The 19,840-nt window shown below is 40.3% G+C and overlaps 1 protein-coding gene across 4 annotated transcripts in view; it reads left to right on the top strand.

The window, feature by feature from the left end:
• LOC139362851 (uncharacterized) overlaps positions 1-19,840 on the top strand; it is a 183,966-nt gene that overhangs the window by 73,482 nt on the left and 90,644 nt on the right. The window contains exons 3-4 of one of the 4 annotated variants that reach the window (XM_071095101.1): positions 7,508-7,564; positions 16,512-17,309. In XM_071095101.1, the coding sequence (XP_070951202.1) occupies positions 7,508-7,564; positions 16,512-16,593 (139 nt within the window). In that variant the 3' untranslated portion in view covers positions 16,594-17,309. Of the gene's footprint in view, positions 1-7,507; positions 7,579-16,511; positions 17,310-19,840 lie in introns of those variants that run through there. The other 3 variants (XM_071095098.1, XM_071095097.1, XM_071095099.1) reach the window with 3 other exon arrangements.

The following is a 19,840-nucleotide window of genomic DNA, read 5'->3' as shown; positions in this document are numbered from 1 at the left end:
TTATGGACATGTTTTTTTTCAAAGAAATTTGACAGCATAAAGAATAAAAGTTGCACTAGGACAACTTGATGGAGGAAGTGTGATGGAAATGTGATTTAAGTCAGAAGTGAATGATGTACATTTTCTCCCTGTTAAATAACAAATGTTCATGTATTTAAAAAATGGATATTGCATATCAAATTGCAATAGTATTTATATTCCATTTTCAGAACACATTTTATATTTATCAGAGCAATGTAACAGTTTTATTTGAAAATGTTAACATTTACAATATGCCAGAAATCACATATTTTGCCTCTATTTAAGATGAAAAGTTTTAGATATCATCTTTAAAATATAGAAGGAAATACTCATTTTCCAAACTCCATTCAATGAGCAACACAGGTTTCAAATTCCACAGTGACTTAAACTACACCAAAGACAATCTCAGCAAGATCTGTATCAAAAGATCTCAACAGCAATGGAAAACTTCATTTTTCAGAAGCAGACCAATCAATTTTGAGCTAGCAATTTCTTTCTTTTGTAGGATTCATTCCTACTGTGCTGACCCCAAAACTTTATCTTCCTTCTTGACCATAGATTACACCAGGACATATCGATCATGTTAAGCTGTCAACACCCACAATGATATGCCCCAGACACATTTCTTACAGTGAGCAGAGGGTTCTGTGTGTTGGATATAGGTCAATCACTGAAGGTAGCAGTAATTCAGTGGCTCTCTGCACTTCAGCTTCATAAGGCCACTGCACTCACGTACTAGGTGGTGTCCCAGTGGAGGACAGTTGCATACAAAGTCTCTTCCATCTTGACATCTTGCTACTGCAGCGGCCTCCTGTTCCATTTCTCACTTCTCCCGCCCTTAGTTTTCTAGCTCTGGGGAACATGGCTGCCTCAGCAACCATCTTATCTGCTCCCTCTACTTCACCGTTTTGCAAGAAGGAAGAGGCATTTGTTTCTTTCTCACACTCCACTACCTCCTCCCCTTTCCTTTACCATTTTTTCATTTCCTCTTCTTCTAGTCGCCCTTACGATCTTCTTCCTCTCTTTCTGGCCAGCCTCTGACTTCTGCAGAGTGGTTCCCTCCACCCAGACAAAACCCTGGACTGATGCCAGGCACAGGGTATGTGACCTATGCTTCCATCTCCTCTTCTGTCCCTGGCACTGTGACCGTAGACATTCACCTCCATCAGGTGCCACTGATAAAGGAGAAGGAGAGGACACAGTTCACAGAAAAGGAAGCTCTGGCCAAACTGGAAGCCACCAACCCAGGGTGTGGCTCCTAGGGTATTGCCGTCTTTCAGGAGCTTCCCAAGGCTTATCCTGTAATGCCTCCACTCTTCTTAGCATCTCTCTTCTTACTCTTTATTGTTTTTCTTTTTATTGTGACAAAATATACATAACCATAAAATTCATTATTTTAATAATTTTTAAGTGTACAGTTCAGTGGCTTCAATTACATTTATATGTTGTACAAACATTAGCACTATCAATTTCCAGAACTTTCTCATCATCCCAAATGGAAATTCTTTACCCATTAAACATTATTTCCTTTTCCTTTCTCACTCCAGTCCTTGGCAACTGCATTCTACTTTCTGTCTCTATGAACTTGACAATTCTTGGTACCTCATATAAATACAAATAAAAATACAGCATTTGTCCTTTTGTGACTGGCTTGTTTCACTTGACATAATGTCTTCAAGGTTCATCCATATTGTAGCATGTGACAAAATTGCCTTCCTTTTTAAGGCTGAATGATATTCCATTGTGTATATATCCACACTTTGTGTATATATTTATCCCTGCCTGGGCACATGGGTTTCTTCCTACTCTCAGCTATTATGAATAATACTGCTAGGAACATGAGTTTATAAATATATGTTCAAGTCCCTTCTTTTACTTCTTTTCAGTATAAACCCAGAAGTGAAATTGGTGGATCATATAGTAATTCTGTATTTAATTTTTTGAGGAACCACCATACTGTTTTTTATAGTGTCTACACCATTTTACATTTCTACCAGGAATGCACAAAAGTTCCAATTTCTTTACTTTCTCACTGATCTAGTTTGAATACATGAGCCCACCATATCTCATGTGGAATTGTAATCCTCAATGATAGAGGTGGGGCCTGGTGGGAGGTGACTGGGCCATGGGGGCAGATCCCTCATGGCTTGGTGCTGTCATCAAGATACTGAGTGAGTTCTCACAAGATCTGGATATTTAAGTATGTGGCACTTCCCCTCTACTCTCTCTCTCTTGCTCCCTCTCCCACTATGTGAGATGCCTGCTCCCCCTTTGCCTTCTTTCATGATTGTGAACTCCTTGAGGCTTCCTAGAGGCAGAAGAGGAGGTATGCTTCCTGTACAGCCTGTAGAAGCACTAGCCAATTAAACCTCTTTTCTTTATAAATTACCCAGCCTCAAGTATTTCTTTATAGCAATGCAAGAATGGACTAACACACTCACCAACACTTGTTATTTGTTTAATTATTGATTTTTATAGTAGCCATCCTAATGGGTGAGAAGGGATATCTTCTTGTGGTTTTGCTTTGCATTTTGCTAATGACTAGCGACACTAAACACACTTTCATGTATTGGCCATTTGTGTATCTTCTTCAGAGAAATACGTATTCAAGTCATTTGGTCATTTTAAATTGGGTTGTTAGTTTTGTCTTTGTTGTTATCGAGTTTATTAATTGTAATTATTTTTTCTCTTAAAAATATTAATGCTCATTTTAGAAAATTAAATTAAGAATTGAGAAAGCATTGAGACAAATAAAAATGATTCATGTTACAAATAAAGAATATATTTTCTCAATTTATGTTAAGTGTTTATAAAATTTATTTAGTTCATATTCTTTGAGTGCAATATGAAGAAGCTAGGATTCATTACTTAGGAATTAAAAGTAGACATTACTAAATAAGTCTTGGATAAAAGAGAAAAATTAAATTTAAAGCAAGTCACAGTTTATAAGACTAGTAGGTAACACACTACTACCCAAACTAATTAAATATGTTCAGCGCTATACTTAAAATAAAATTCCTGACTTTAAATATTCTTATTACAAATCAAAAAAAATTTTAGTTAAGCATTCAATAAAATACAAATTTTTGAAAATACAAATGCATAAAAGAGGCTATAATAGCTGGTAAAGAATTATTTCTGGATGTGTCTGTCAGGGTGGTCTGGAAGAGATTAGCATTTGAATCCACAGACTGAGAGAAGATCACCGCCTCCAATGTAAGCAGGCATCATCCATTCTCTCAAGGGTTCTGAATAGAGCCAAAAAGCAAAGGAAGGGGGAATTTGCTCCCTCTGAACTAGTGCATCTGTCCTCTTTTTTGTTTTGTTTTGTTTTTTTGAGATGGAGTCTTGCTCTGTTGCCCAGGCTGCAGTGCAGTGGCGCGATCTCAGCGCACAGCAACCTCTGCCTTCCAGGTTTAAGCAATTCCCCTGTCTCAGCCTCCCCAGTAGCTGGGACTACATGCGCAAACTACCACACCCAGCTAATTTTTGTATTTTTAGTAGAGGCGGGGTTTCACCATATTGGTCAGTCTGGTCTCAAACTCCTGAGGTCAGGTGATCCACCTGCCTCAGCTTCCCAAAGTGCTGGGATTACAGGCGCTAAGCCACCAGGCCCGGCCCACATCTGTCTTCTGATGTTAGACGTGGGCACTCCTGGTTCTCAGGTCATTGGACTGAATCACACTACTGGCTTTTCATGGTTCACCAGTTGCAGACAGGAAATTGTGCAACTTAGCCTCTATGAGCCAATTTCTACAATACATCAATCTCTTTCTCAAGTATATGTAGATGTAGAGAAAGTGATATATATATGTTCTATATGTATCCTGTTTCTGTGAAGAACCCTAATACAAACATTAATAAATTGTTTTAAAACTCACAAAATAATAAAGAGCAGGTAACCCCCCACCGTGTTTTCAGTTTGCATATTCTAAGGTCATTACTAAGAACATTGGTTTCATTTCTCTGGATGCTGTTCTTTTGTTGGTCCCTTAATTATTCATGACCATTATATCTTCATTTTGGATTATGTATTTTATTTATAAAGTCTCAATTGTTCAAGTGATTTTTTTCTTAATTCTAGTTCGTCTAGTATTAATATTCTTATTTGTTTTATATTTGCATTCATCTGGTGTGTCTTTGTCCACCTCTTCAAAAAATATTTCTGCTTCAATTTGTTTTATATATTTTTTTGAAAATAACTTTTAGCTAGATTTTGTTTTGCTGACCCAATTTACAAATTATTATCTTTTAAAGATGAAATTTGATCAACTTACATTTATCTTCGTTGATGCAGTTGTGTTTCATGCTTTTCTATTGCTTTGTTCTTTACTTATGCTGTTTTTTTGTTTGTTTATTTTAGTGTATTGTATTTTATATTTCTACTGATTTGGAAAATATACATTCTACTGTTAGAGAACATCTTTCATTAAAAGCATGTAAGCCTTTATTTCTGTTATAAAAACAATAAAGCCTCAATGCTTCAAATAAGATGAGGAATTCAGCTTGCTTTAAAAAGTTTCTTCTTTTTTCTCTGTCTCCCAGATTATGTTAGCATTATCTCAGATTTTAAAACCAGGATATTACAAGTAGGTTTTTTACTCTGCAATTTCTCTTTCAAAAACCATTTGGACATTTTAAGTATATTTCATAACCACAGAAACAGCAATTATTCACTGGGATACTTTGTTTCATTGGTATCACTATTGTTTACCTCTTTCACCTTCTTCCTGGATATTTTTACTATAACATGGGTAATTCGCTCTTGGAATACTTGCCTATCTCAAAATACGTTTGTCATTTTCTGATGCTATGATGATAAATTGTCCTGGTTTACAAGTCCTGAGCCACATCCTTTCCCCTCTAAACTCTGTGGATCTTATTCCATGATTTTTGGCATGATTATATTGCAGAGAAGCCTGGAGACAAATCCTATAGTTAACCTGGTTTTACTGTCTATGTCTTTTGGGAATTTTCCTTTATCTTTGAAAATCTGAAATTTCATCGGGATAAATATAGGTATGTCTTTTCATTTTCTAAGGTAAAAAGACAAAACAAAGCACAACCTGACATACTGAGAGCATCTTTAACCTGAAGTGTCAAGCATTTCTGTGATTTCTTTAATTTTATGCTTGTTCCTCCACTTGCTCTGTTTCTTCACTCTTAATCTTCATCTTCCATGACCTCAACCTTACTGTCTTTATGGATATTCTAGTTTCCATCAAAATCTCTTTTTCCAGCACATTGGAGAAGGTAAAAAGGCTGGGAAGGAAGCCAGGAGAATGGTGAGTGCCATTAGCTGCCTTGCAAATTAACCCTTCCCTGGGGCTGGTGTAGCTTCTTGGCCCCCCAGGGTGCTAAGATGGTGCTCAGTGGCTCCAGTGGAATCTCTCTTCATCACTGGCACATGTGGGCCGTCTGCAGACTCCCAGATAGATTTCTCTGTGGCACCTGAGCCCCTGTATCATGGATAAGATCTCCTTTGTGATGAGATTAAGCTGCTGAAATTTGCTTGCTGGAAACAGCCCTCATCGTGGCCCAGCCTTTTTCTTTCTGCAGCCCACGAAGAAGTCTATTCCAGTTTTCTTTCCATCCGGGTTCCAGGGGCTTCTCCTGCCTGCATGCTCTTTTCCACCAATGGCTTCTGCCATTCTAGCTTTCACTTTCTCCGGGAGGTGTTGGCCAGAACATTTCACTTGGAAGGTTTTGGTATGGACATTTCCCTCCTTACTTCCCACAGAACATCCCAGTGAAATATTAATATTTGCAGTTTCTTGACCAGAGATTCCTACAACGGTGATAGGAAGATTGGCAGAGGTCATGTTGTTGATTTTAGATTTGTTTGTTGTTGTTGTTTATTTTAATCACTTAGCTAAGAACTCCAGAAATGGCCTTTGGATATAGCCTCCAAAATATTCCAAATAGCTTCAAGAAACATGAATGGTACTCGCATGCATAGCCTGTGCTCAGAAATAGTCCCAGCAGGAAAGAAAATGGGTTACAGAATGAGTTTGCATTCCCTTTGGCTGGGAACCTCAGCACTGGCCCAGGGCTCCTTCATGAAGCAAGAGCCTTTCCCAGGTCCGGGAGTCCTTGATGATGATGATTCTTCTTCTTCTTCTTCTTCTTCTTCTTCTTCTTCTTCTTCTTCTTCTTCTTCTTCTTCTTCCTCTTCTTCCTCTTCTTCCTCTTCTTCTTCTCCGGCTTCTCCTCCTCCTCCCTTCTCCCTTCTCTTCTTCTTCTTCTTCTTTTTTTTCTGGAGACCAAGTCTTGCTCTGTCGCCAGGCTGGAGTGCAGTGGTGCTATCTTGGCTCACTGCAACCTCGCCTCCCGGGTTCAAGCGATTGTCCTGCCTCAGCCTCCTGAGTAGCTGGGAACACAGATGTGTGCCACCATGCCCAACTAATTTTTATATTTTTAGTAAAGATGGGATTTCACCATGTTGGCCAGGATGGTCTTGATCTCTTGACCTCATGATCCACCCGTCTCGGGCTCCCAAAGTGCCAGCATTACAGGCGTGAGCCACCGTGCCCAGCCAGTTCTCTGTTCTTTTAGACACCTCTGGGATCACACTGTGAGAAGCAAAATCTTAAGAGACTGTCATGTATTCCTTAATTCACATGGGGATGAAAGGGCTGGCGCCCAAGCTCCAGCTCTCAAATCCCGCTTTTGATTCCCCCACCTCATTCTCCACCTCAGCCACACTCTCTTATGAAGGATTTAACAAGTTTGGCCCCAAATCCACGTGGTGAAGTGCTTCTCTTCTGCCCATCTACTGAGCTTTCTGCTGTTGATGGATAATTTCTCTTGGATGTCTTAATTGACCCCTTCTCCTTTTTGTCTGCGTTTTACACATGGGTCTCCAACCATTGCACCAAGAGATGAAGATTCACCTGGGATGACTAAATTCCACTGTAGAATCTAGAAACCCTCTCACAGCTCCTGTCTTTCCAACAGGTATTACAGTTTACAGCTGTGTCCTACCTCCTAGACTTGCAAAACTGGTGTCTGTTTTTGATTTTTGTGTTTTTTTGGAGATGGAGTCTTGCTCTGTCACCAGGCTGGAGTGCAGTGGCACCATCTTGGCTCACTGCAACCTCCACCTCCCAGGTTTAAGCCACTCCCCTGCCTCAGCCCCTCAGCCTCCCGGGTAGCTAAGACAGCAGGCACGCGCCACCATGCCCAGATAATTTTTTGTATTTTAGTAGAGATGGGGTTTCACCATGTTGGCCAGGATGGTCTCGATCTCCTGACCTTGTGATCCACCCATCTCAGCCTCCCAAAGTGCTGGGATTACAGGCGTGAGCCACCGCGCCCGGCCTGGTATCTGGTTTATATGAACGAAAGGTCTGGCTGGAATAGCAAATGTCTGCAAGGGAGGCTGGCCTAGATATCACCAGGGCCTGGAACACTTCTCACATTCTTTCCTCCAGTAACCTCCAGTTGTCTAAGAGGATTATGACTCTTCTTTCTCTCTTGTCCTCAGAATGTCTCTCTGGCCTCCTCTCCTCCCAGGGACCCAATTTGGAACTGAAACCCTGAGGTGAGATAATTGAGGTGAGATAATTGCAATAATGGAACAATTCTTACCAAGTCACTGTGGTAACTCAGTGACTCCCCCTTTTGTGTTGATGCTACACAAGGCTAAGTTCTGAATCTATAGCTATTTGTGGTACTATTTCTTTAAAAACCTAGATATCAACAAAAGAAACTACATTAATCCAATGTGGCAATCAGGTGCCGTGAACTATCCTAGTACTTTAATTCTAAAAGCTGAACCTTCTTGGCAAAAGAAAATGATAGAATTTCTCTTCCCAAGACATTTCATTTAGCCACCTCTATTTGTCTTCTATTTTCTTCCAAGATTTCCCACTACCAAGCATAGTAGTTTTTCTCTGAACCACTCGCCATAGCCTAAGGTAGTCTAATTAAAGCAATGGATCATTCACGCTGCTTTTCAGTAATCCTACAGTGACTTAATGAACAGAGTGCAGCAATTCAACACATGGATTCTTACTCATTGCATCCTAATTGTATGTAAGTACCACACAATTCTATTGAGACTCACAGACATTTCTTTCTTCTCCTCTTCAATGAAAAAGCAAACATTAATTGAGCCATACCACGATTTGGGAAATAAACATTTCATGTAAATTGAAAAAAATGCTTCTCTACTTGTAATATACACCATTTTTGTTTATTTGAATTTTCTTAATTTTCTACAATGAGCACGTACTAGTTTTGTGAAGAGAAAAAAATAAAAAATTTTTTTTTAATCTTTAGGTCCGGAGTCTGCCTATTGAAAATAGTATTGTGGTACCTTTATCTTTAGAGATAAATGTCTTTACTTTTGATAGAAAAGATGAGAAGTGTTTCAACAAAAGAAATAGTACATTATGGTTTCAAACCTCAAAGCGTGGTGACAACCTGGGATGTTAATGAAGGAAACCTGAATTCCGAGATCTATTTGCTAAAGGGAGGCTGGAAGTCTTGGAAGAAGATTCTGATTGTGTAATCGAGTTATTAATATCAGAAATGCTTTTCCATAGGCCTTTACTTTGAATTCATTTTTTGAATGAGATAGCTGGTCTTTAAAAACAACTTACTTTTTACTGCTACAGCACTACACGTGTACGGTAAAAATAATTCAAATGGTAAAAAGAAAGAGGTACTGTGAAAAAGATGAAAAACTCCTGACATCCCAATTATGCAGTCCTCAGAGATAATGATCATTTCTTGTGCCCCTTTTTAGAAATTTTCTCTGGGTGTATACTCCCTCTATGTCTCTATTCCTTTAAATCTATATTCTATTGCTTTATATCTCCATATCTATATATTAATATGTAGGTATTACAGTTGCTATACACTTACACCATTAAAACAGTTATTTGACTTTTTATATTTCACATTCTGGGGCTTCCAGCTGGCACTGTGACTCCAAGTGTCCCTCTGCTGGGACATGAGAGAGAAGGCATCAGTCAGGATGACAGAACTTGACTGAGGCATGTGCCCGAGCCACACTAGTGATCTTTGAGTGCAGGCTGGAGTCCAGGTCATCTGGCTGGGCCTCCTCATTCATGGCAATCTCTGGGCAGAGATCTTAGGAAATTCTCCTCCCTTCTCAAGACTCAGCCATCTCATTGGTAATATGAAGGATTGGGAATACCCGAGATACAGTCTAATGTTCTCTTGTCTGTGATGTCATAACTGTGGCACTTGGGGACACTTCCAAACGACCAATATTCCGCAAAGATCCATATCACGTTCTTCAAGACCCGTGCCTGTCAGAGCTGTCAGACACTGGCCGGGGCCCTGCAAACATGCACGTTTTCTCATAGCTTTGCCTGGTGCTTTGAATTCCTGCCACACTCATTGGGTAGCTGTAGCTCACTGATGTGCATTTAACTGGCAGGGAGTGGGAGACAGAAACAGAGGAATGGGAGAGTGGAGTCTTGTGAGAATCAAATGTATTTACTAAATACTGTCTATACTTCTGCAATTTGCCACACAAGTACAGGGTGAAAATCTGAGGACAGCAAGATGAGTCCTTAGACCATGTGCTCAAAGAGGTCTAAGTTCAGGTGGGGAAAGAGAAACGTACACAGATAAACTGGAACGCAGCACTGACAACGTCAGATGAAAACGGGGAAGCTCTGCAGAGAAGGGGGACCTTGGGCTAAGAAATGGAGGCCAAAGTGGGGTCCACCAGGTTCAGGAGGTAGAAAGCACTCCAGGAAGCAGTGAAGTGGAGTAGCAAGGCACAGGGACATATATGAGGGTGGCATGTTCAGGGGATGACAAGCTATTCTGGATGCCTGGTGTGTAGGGTGCCCATGGGGAAGGACCAGGTGAATGCGTCTAGAAAAGTAGGCAGAGCTCCGACGATACAGGGTTTGGATAATGAGCTAAATAAAAAGTGTAGATTTTTCTCTGAATAGCAGCAACTCCCAACCCTACCACATCCAATAGCCCTTTTTATAACAAGTATTTTGTAATGTCATCTATATATCCTGAAATGAAATTCATATTACCATATATCCTACCTACATACACAGGGAAAAATTAAATGAAAAATGAAAATCACTATAATGGCCTGACATGCAGAACATCAAAGGAAAATATGTATTTCATGTAAATGCTTGAATCTGACTTAAAAAAAAAAGAAAACATACTGAAGTGGTTGGATGTTTATGACTATACACAGAAGCACCAAGATGTGACAGCTACAAATACAAACAATACAGGGACATGGAACTAGCGAGTCATGGACCTTGTCATTTGACGTGATTTTCTGAAATGTTAACTTTGGAGAAATGCTGAACACAAAAAGTACAATCATCTCTTGATTCACTTAGTATTTTCACTTTTAGATCATTGAATATATTAGAAATGATGCACAAATACTTTGTGTGTCTACGCAAATTGGAATTCATTCTAGGTTTATACAATTATAAAAAGCATTTTCAATTATAGGCATGTTTAATAAAACATTCAGAGTCACATTAAGAGTGGGACAGTTTCTTCTTTGAAAGGATAGTTTTGTGTGCGTCTGGATGACCTAGACATATATGTTTGGTTGCAAAGGTCAGGGACGTGGAAGTGGCTGTGAAGATGAGGCACTGCCACATGGCCATGGGAGTTGCAGCTGCAGGTGTCCAGCAAGGGAATTCCTGAGAAGCCCATAAAAGTGCCCTAGAGAAAGAGTCAGTCTGAAGCCACTGCTGTGGTCAGAGGAAACCAACAACAGATTATGTCAATTGTATCTTGTATCAGAACCAGTCACGTAAGGGTTCTCTTGACTCTTAAGTCTCACCTTTGGCCCTGCTTCAACTCTGGGAAGCCAGAAGCAGCCTAGTGAGTAGGGAAAAAGAAATAGAAAGTTTTGTTGAGGCCTGGCGCGGTGGCTCAAGCCTGTAATCCCAGCACTTTGGGAGGCTGAGGCGGGCGGATCACAAGGTCAGGAGTTTGAGACCAGCCTGGCCAATATGGTGAAACCCCATCTCTACTAAAAATACAAAAATTAGCCGGGAGTGGTGGCGGACACCTGTAGTCCCAGCTACTCGGGAGGCTGAGGCAGGAGAATCACTTGAACCCAGGAGGCAGAGGTTATAGTGAGCTGAGATCGGGCCACTGCACTCCAACCTGGGAGACAGAGCGAGACTCCATTTCAAAAAAAAAAAAAAAGAAATTTTAGTTGAAGCGTTAGAAAAATTCATTGTTCACTTGGGGAAAAAAACCTAAAGTGTTAGACCACTTCATCACACTGTACATAAAATTAACTCCAAGAGGATTAAACATCTACAGCTAAAAAACAAAATTGTAAAGAACCAATAGAATATATTGTTAAACATCTTTAGAATCATGAGTTAGGTAAGACCTTCTTAGAAGAAGAGAATCAATTCTTTAGAAAAATCTGAAAAAATGAATGGGCAGTTCCCCAGAGAAGAAATACAAACACTCCAAAATCATGAACAGATACTCGACTCAACTTCACCAGTAACTGGGGAAACGCAAATCACATCAAGTATCTATTACCAGAGTGGCAGCATACCGAATTGATAATATTCAGTGTTGTCAAGGAATTTGGTAGTATCTATCAACATTTTAAAAGTGTGTACCATAAATCTGGCTAGTCTATCCGTAGAGATCTATCCTTGGGAATAAGTATACACAAAGTGTGTGCAAAAATTTTTACTATGGCATTGTTTTAATTGTGAAAACATGAAACATTGCATATGTTTATCAATAGGAGTGTGCTTGAATGGATTATGGTGCCTCCATGCTGTAGGGTAATCTGTGCAAGTTAAAGAAAAATGACATGAATTTATACATATTGACATGAGGAAAAACCACTCCATGACACATTCTTAAGTATGGAAAGAAATTTCACACACTATGAATAAATGATCCCATTTATATAAAGAGTAAAAATTATGCACACACACACACACTCGCGCGCACACACACACACGTATATATACACACAAAAATACATGAATATGTATGCATCCCCCCATACACACACACAAACACATGCACATAAAATTGAGGAAATTAACTGGGAAATACATACAATGAATAGTTTAAAAAGGTTTACTTCTATGCTAGAAAATAAGATTGGACCATGATGAGGACCTTTACTTTGTGCTTTTTCTGTACATTTATTTTTTAAGTGTTATGTGAGAACATGCTGATATATTTCTGGTGCAGATTTTTACCAAGCGTTTAAAACTTGGCAATCACAGATTTTATGTGGAAGCTATACTGACTTCAGGAACACCACACTCTTGGTTTTACTGTCCTCATTGGCTGCCCCTTCTTTGGGTTGTACAGTGTCCTCCTCATCTCACTGACCTCTAAATATTAGAGTGCCCCAGGGCCCAGTCTTGCAAGCTATGCTTTCTCAGCCAACAGTTATTTCCTACACATTGACAATCAATTCCATGACTTTTTGGCAGGTTAAATTTTAGCTCCAACCTCCAGCTTTGCCGCTTTGCCCTGACTTGCGGAGTCTTATAAACAATTGGGTACTCAATATCTGCAATGAGATATCTGAGAATATCTACACCTTAACTTCTCAAAAACACAACTACTTGTTTAGCATTTTTTCTTCAAACCTGCTCCTCCCACAGTCTTCCCCACTCAGGAAATGGCATCTCCATTCAAGTTGATTGGACAAAAATCCTTAGGGCCATTATTTACTTTACAACTAGACCCAAATAGAGCTGCTTCTCACTGCTCCAATTGCTTTGACTCTAGTCCAAGCCACATCATCTCTCACCTTGACTATTAGAATAGCTTCCAAAAAACCCATCTTTGTGCTTCCATTCCTGCCTAGTATGCAGTCCATTTTTCACTCTGCAGTCAAGGAATCCTTCTAAAATGTGAATTAGAGCCAGGCTGAGTGGCACATGCCTGTAATCCCAGTGCTTTGGGAGCTGGAGGTGGGAGCATGGCTTGAGGCCAGGAGTTTGAGGCCAGCCCGGACAACATAGTGAGACCACGTCTCTAAAAAAAATTAAAAATAGATAAATAAAAGCTGAATTAGGGCCTGGCACAGTGGCTCATGCCTGTAATCCCAGCACTTTGGGAGGCCGAGGTGGGCAGATCACGAGGTCAGGAGATCGAAACCATCCTGGCTAACATGGTGAAACCCCGTCTCTGCTAAAAATACAAAAAATTAGCCAGGCATGGTGGCACATGCCTGTAATCCCAGCTACTCGGGAGGCTGAGGCAGGAGAATTGCTTGAACCCGGGAGGCAGAGGTTGCAGTGAGCCGAGACTGCACTCCAGCCTGTGTGACACAGCGAAACTCCGTCTCAAAAAAAAAAAAAAGCTGAACTAGGTCATGTATTATGCCACTTTTCTACTCAAAACCCTGCAATTACTTTACATTACAATAACAATTTCACATCACACTAACAATTTCAAATCCCTTGTCACAGCTGATCACATCTACCAAGGTCCATTCCCCCCAAGGGAGCTCCCCCATCGACTTCAGCTTCCACCACTCTCCTCTTACTTATTACCTGTGAGTCCACCTGCACTGGCAAACTAGCTGGTCCTCATGTACCCTAGACAGTATGCTGTCTTAGCACACCTGTTCTGCTCTTGGCCTGACGCTTTTTCCCCAGATATTTGCATGCATCCTTTTCTTGCTTCATTCAAGAGTTTGCTCTAAATTCAACTCCTCAGAGTGCATTTTAACACCCTCATAACTACTAAACTATCCCCCATCCTTCTGTTTGCCTATCCTCCACATAAGGGGCTTTCCTCATATGTACGGCCATTCTTGATGGCATGGTCAAGATAAAGAGTGGGAGGAAAGAAAGTCACGTGGAAGCTCTAAACCCATGCTGGTGTGGTGGGGCTCGTCAACTCTGAGCTTCACTTTAAGATATTTTGGGTGGGCCACTGGTCGGGCTGCCTTGATGTCAGTATTTTCAGATCTGTTCCTTTGGTCTGAGCACATTCCCCAGAGAGGCATCTTGCCTGTTAGGTTAAGGTCTGACTGCCGGTTTTCTGAGAGCAAAGACAAGACATGAGGCTGGGAGGAGGTGTCTTGGGAGTCGGCATTCTGTATGCCAGCAGTCTACTTAATTTCCCTGATTTTGATAAGATCCAAAGGCTCTCAACTGTACTCCCAGTCCAGAGAACCTGTTTTTACAGTCTCTAGGGGAAAAAAAAACCTTCAGAAATCTAGGAGAGAGGATGAGGGAGCAGCAGTGAGGGGCAGTTGCCTCATGTATAGAGTAAGGAGTCGGGAGATGTAGGTGCTTCCCAAACAACTTGTGTGATTCTCCTTAATTTAGCAGCTTTCTATGCCCCATGAGCCAGAGATTTAGAGATTTAGTGCTGACAGTTCTCAAGCATTTTGAGGATTCTGAGTGTAAATTGGGTTGAACTCTCAGGAGAGCCCCCACTGAGGTATATGGATAAGAATGCTCTTCTAGACAAAGGCAGTTGCTGAACCCACAATGGCTTTGAATGAATTAGCAAAGGCACCCTTTCTTCAGAGCAAACATAGCCCCATGTCAGGGTGCATGCTTGGCTGGAGAAATGGGTGGCCAGGATTTCAGCTCCAACTCAGCCTTCAGAGTGAGCACCTTTTTGCCATGACCAAGCCACACATAGTTGTGGGCTCTCAGCTTCCTCCACGACTGGCCTGTTTACACCTAATCTGTTTCCTTGCATCCATTTTCAAGAAATGTGTTACTGTTGTCTTCTCCCATATTCTCAATGTTCTTGTGGATTTAAGTGCTCTTTGTAAATGTCTTTTTTTTAATGGGATTTTAGCAGGGTTTTGGGAAATAATAAAATTAAATGAATGAATTTAATCTATTAACTCAGAACGGTGCTCCCTCTTCTGAACTCCTGCCTTTTTCCATGTTGTCCTATATCCTGTTTGTTCGTCGTTATGTGGAAGACATTTGTGTTTGTTCCATACACAATTTGGCCATTTTTTGACAGAATGGTCAAAAAATGGTCTCATCTTGGTCCCTTACTTCAAGCCAAGATGAAGGAATAAGTGGAAATTTATGCTTCTAGCTATTAAAAGGAATGCTCCAATGACCATCTTTGAAGCTGTCTATTTTAGTGCACTTTAGCCTTCACCTATTCTTTTAATAAGAGAATTAAATATATTTATACGGTTTTGGTGTAAATTTCACACCAAACTTAATGTTGTTACCTTAGATTTGCTTTCTCTTTCTTTTATTCCCCCTCCCCCTTTTTATTCTGTTATATATTCTGTACACTTTAATTTCCCTAAAGACTTTTTACTTAGAATGGTTTTTGATATGTGCACTGGTTTTAAATTCTATATTTAGGTGTTAATATTAACCTGCAATTTATTTATATGATAATTTTCTTTTTCTTTTTATTAATTAACTGGAAATGCTTTTGATACATTTTATAGAAAGATTATATATGAGGTTTATTTCAGAATTATTTAATATGGAATAGTATTTCTTTTGCCTTGATGATTATATATCATTTAATATTGTGAAGGTGAGGTCTGAAGTCTGATCTTTTTTTTCTTTAGAATTAACTTAGGTGAAATTTTTCCTATTGTTGAGACAGAACAGGGAGCTCTCTTAGCAACCTGTGACCCACCCCCAACCCTTGGCAAGCATGGAAATAAAGAAAAATCTTGAGTTTTGTCAAGGGAAATTCCAGGCACATAGGTAGGCCTGAGAAGTAAATAAGCAACTTAATAAGTAAGAAGGTAATAGCAGCCTAAAACAATAGCCAAGGAAGCTAGACTCAGGAGACTCATTCCCTATAGAAACTAAAGATAGCATCTTAACATATGTTTCATATCTTAAGACATACATACGTTCTTCAGAAACCCAGACCCCCACCAAACGAATCGGCTGGCACAGACCTCAAATGAGGGGGGAGCTGAGGACTGAACCTTGACTGCCATGTTTTGTTCTAAATTTCTTCCTGAGGGGCCTAGAGGAGGTCACGTTCATGAGCCAGAGCTAGCATTCTTTTCTGATAACCCAAAATTTTTAGACAAAGCTTCACCTCCTTAAGCAATCACAAAGCAGAAAAGCTTTGAATCCACCTATGACTCATGGCCCCTGCTTTGAGATGTCCTGCCTTTTAAACTCAAACCAATATAGAGCCTCCATTACTGATTTATGACTTTTCCTGTAGCTTCCACCTTCCCACCATTAAAAACCCTTACCTGTAAGCCATTGGAGAGGTCAGGGCTGAAGCAAGAGCTGCCGGAGTCTCCATACTTGGTGCCCTGCAAAGAAACACCCTAGTTTCTCCTGCTGCAAATCTCAGTGTGGATGTTTGCCTTACTGCACTGGCCAGTGGACCCCAATTTGGTTTAATAACATGGTGAAGTAGACTTTGTATTGCATTTATATGTAAGATGTGTGTGTGTGTGTGTGTGTGTGTGTGTGTGTGTGTGTGTGTGTATGCCTTGCTGAATTCTTTCTTTAACTTTGAAAATCTAAATTTTACTATGCTAGGTTGAAGTCTCTTTTCATCTATGTATGGAATGGAAATACTGACGACCAACAAAATAAAAAAGGTGCACAGACACAGAAGTAATCAGGGAAACTCAAAGCATCTGTAACAAGATACTTTATTAAAATTGTCAAGCATTTTTATTGAAGTCTAGTGTGTATACAGAGAAGTACACATAATTGTACAACTTGATGAATTTCCACAAACTGAACCCCTGTGTGTAACCAGCTGCCAGACCAAGAGCAGAACTGTGCCAGCTCCCAGGAATCCTCCCCTGTGCTTCTGTCCAGCTATTGCCTACCCGCCCAGCAACCGGGATCCTGACTTGTAAAAGCCTAGTTTAATTTTGAATTTGGCAAACAATTTAAAGTTTTGATGATACGCAAGTGATAATAAGATTGAGGGAAGAGTATATAAATGCTCTTTATATTTATATATAAATTTTTGCAGATGTTTGGAGAACAGCTAGGCAATGCCCATATTCTTAATTTTTTTTTTAAGATGGAGTCTCGGCCGGGCGCGGTGGCTTACGCCTGTAATTCCAGCACTTTGGGAGGCCGAGGCGGGCGGATCACAAGGTCAGGAGATCGAGACCATCCTGGCTAACAGTGAAACCCCGTCTCTACTAAAAACATGCAAAAAAATTAGCAAGGCGTGGTGGCGAGCACCTGTAGTCCCAGCTACTTGGGAGACTGAGGCAGGAGAATGGCAGGAACCCGGGAGGCGGAGCTTGCAGTGAGCTGAGATCTTGCCGCTGCACTCCAGCCTGGGCGACACAGCGAGACTCTGTCTCAAAAAAAAAAAAAGATGGAGTCTCACTCTGTTGCCCAGGCTGAAGTGCAGTGGCATGGTTTTGGCTCACCACAACCTCTGCCTCCCGGGTTCAAGCGATTCTTGTGCCTCAGCCTCCTGAGTGGCTGGGATTACAGGCATGTGCTACCATGCCCGGTTAATTTTTGTATTTTTAGTAGAGACCCGGTTTTGCCATGGTTGGCCAGGCTGGTCTCGAACCCCTGACCTTAGGTGATCCACCCGCCTTGGCCTCCCAAAGTGCTCGGATTACAGGCGTGAGCCACCATGCCTGGCTCATATTCTTAATTTCTTCAGTTTTCCTTTCAGTTCATTCATTTCTTACTCTCCTTGTCCTCTTTAATACAGGTTTAATTGTTTCCTCTTACCTAATTATGATTCATCCAACCAACATTTGCCATTGTACTTCCTCAGAAAACAGCCTTGCTCTTAGAGATGACTATGAATGTTTTGGCCTCTGGTGTCTCTCAGACTCCTCAATTCCATGCCAGCTGCCAAATATACTTTGGCTTAAAATAGCTCTTTCAATGCCACCTTGTCCTTCCAGTCATCCTCAATTCCTTTTATTATTTCCCTAATGAAAATTGAAATTTCTGCCAATTGCAAATATAATTAAGGCTTCTCACAAATGAAATAGAATGGGAATGATGTCTATGAAGCATCTACTACAGCATCTACACATAGCATGTTGTTTGAAATGTTCGTTTCCTTTCCTTTCTTCCTTTTCCTTTTATTCAGAAAGCCTCATTTACCCTCAAAAAAGCTGTATACAGCATGAAAACCACTCTGAAGCACTTGCACCGTGTCTAAAGAATCCTTTTCTCTTTCAGAGAAATGTTTACTGGTGCGCCAATTTTTTTTAAGTAATATTTTTGCTTATTCTTTTAACAGTGATAAACGCCATCTGTAAACTTGGAGTTTCCTACAGACTAATTATATTGGGGTGTTTTCCAATTAGTAAAATCCTCATGGTGTTTTATACTCTGGGACAAGAATAGTATAGACAAGAAATGAACCTGCAGGGACTGAAAGCAAGCAACATGAAACATTTAGACACAGGACACAGCGTACAGCACTCACATGCGTGGAACACACAATTATATACATAGAAGTCAGAACAGGCTTCCCGTAAAGAGCCTCCTGGGCTACACCCAGCATTTAAATGTAGTGGCATTTAGCCTCATTCTTCCCATTTCCGTATTCCTCTGATATGGCTTCCCTGCGGGATGCTGTGACTTAATTTGTCTGACAACCAAAATTTTGCTACGGTGCCCCAAAAAAATATTTACTCTGTTAGTGGCCTAATTTTCTGGGATCTAGAGAAGTAGGCAAGAAGACTAAAAAACTGACATAATTCTTCAAAACTGAGCTGCAAAAGGATTTAAAGAAATAGTTGTGGATTCCAGGAGGATCATTAGTCGCTCAGACACCAAAATAAAATACCATCTTGCACTCAGAGCAGGCTGTTTTCTTTCTGTAGGTTGAGGAGACATGCTGAATATCCATGCAAAGACTTACACTTTGAGGTGTCTACTTATTTTCTGGTTGAAATGGATTTGTACTAAACTCCTTCATCTGCCTCTTGTTGTAGTATTCCATGTGACTTTTAATTTATGTATTTGCTTATTTATTTATTACCTAAAGCTTGGAAAATAATCTGCAAATAAATATCCCTTTTAGAGATCAATTCCCTAACTCGGGTTTCATTAGTACCTCTGCCCCCCATTTTCTTCGCAGGAATGCAAGACTTTATATGACAAAGTTAGTAACTGACAAGTTCTTGGTCTTTCAGTTTTAACAGGCTTTATTTGTTTTACCATCATCACTAATGTCAATTGAACGCCTTCTTGGCTCTCAATCTTCTGAGCCTCTCAGACACTTGGTGACTTTAGAGATAGTAGTAGTACTCTATGACTATTTAGAATGTAAGGGAAATTAGAAGCTCAGCTTGGAAACAACTCTTTTTGTTTTTCCAACTTCTCTCCTGCATTTTCCTTTCTTTCTGACCACAGTCCTGATCTGCCGCTCTATTCCAGGGCATCTGTTTTTCTATCACTAAATTGGCTGCTCAGGAACCTTGTTCATTTCCTTGTTTTCTTTGATCACTGTATCCTGATATAGTACATACAAACTTGTGATCTCCAAACTTCTATTTTCAGCTGTTTCTGGGATATTACCATTCAAATGTTCCCATTCTCTCACTTCAAAATATGCACACCTGAAACTCAACTGCTTCTCTCCTCCTGTCTCCTAAAACCAGCTTCTTGTTCCCATTTCCAGCATTATTCTCATTAAATTTCCCAAAACACTGGTGATCTGAACTGGAATCAGAAAGGGACTGAGTATTTATTTTCTTTTTCATTGGTTAGAACAAGAGATTATTAGTTTCTTGAAGGTAGGAATTACTTTTTATGAGTGTATCCCTACAGTGCCTTGTAAAGTTATCTCAGTGAATACCTGTTAAGCGGGTGATAGATTAAAATGCTGTGCTAAGTGAGGCAAAACATTATGCTCCCCAATT

The sequence above is a fragment of the Macaca nemestrina genome, chromosome 4, assembly GCF_043159975.1.
Source record: "Macaca nemestrina isolate mMacNem1 chromosome 4, mMacNem.hap1, whole genome shotgun sequence".
In the NCBI taxonomy this organism is placed as follows: Eukaryota; Metazoa; Chordata; class Mammalia; order Primates; family Cercopithecidae; genus Macaca; species Macaca nemestrina.
The sequence above is the reverse complement of the archived record's forward strand: the minus strand, read 5'-3'. Positions and strand labels throughout refer to the sequence as shown.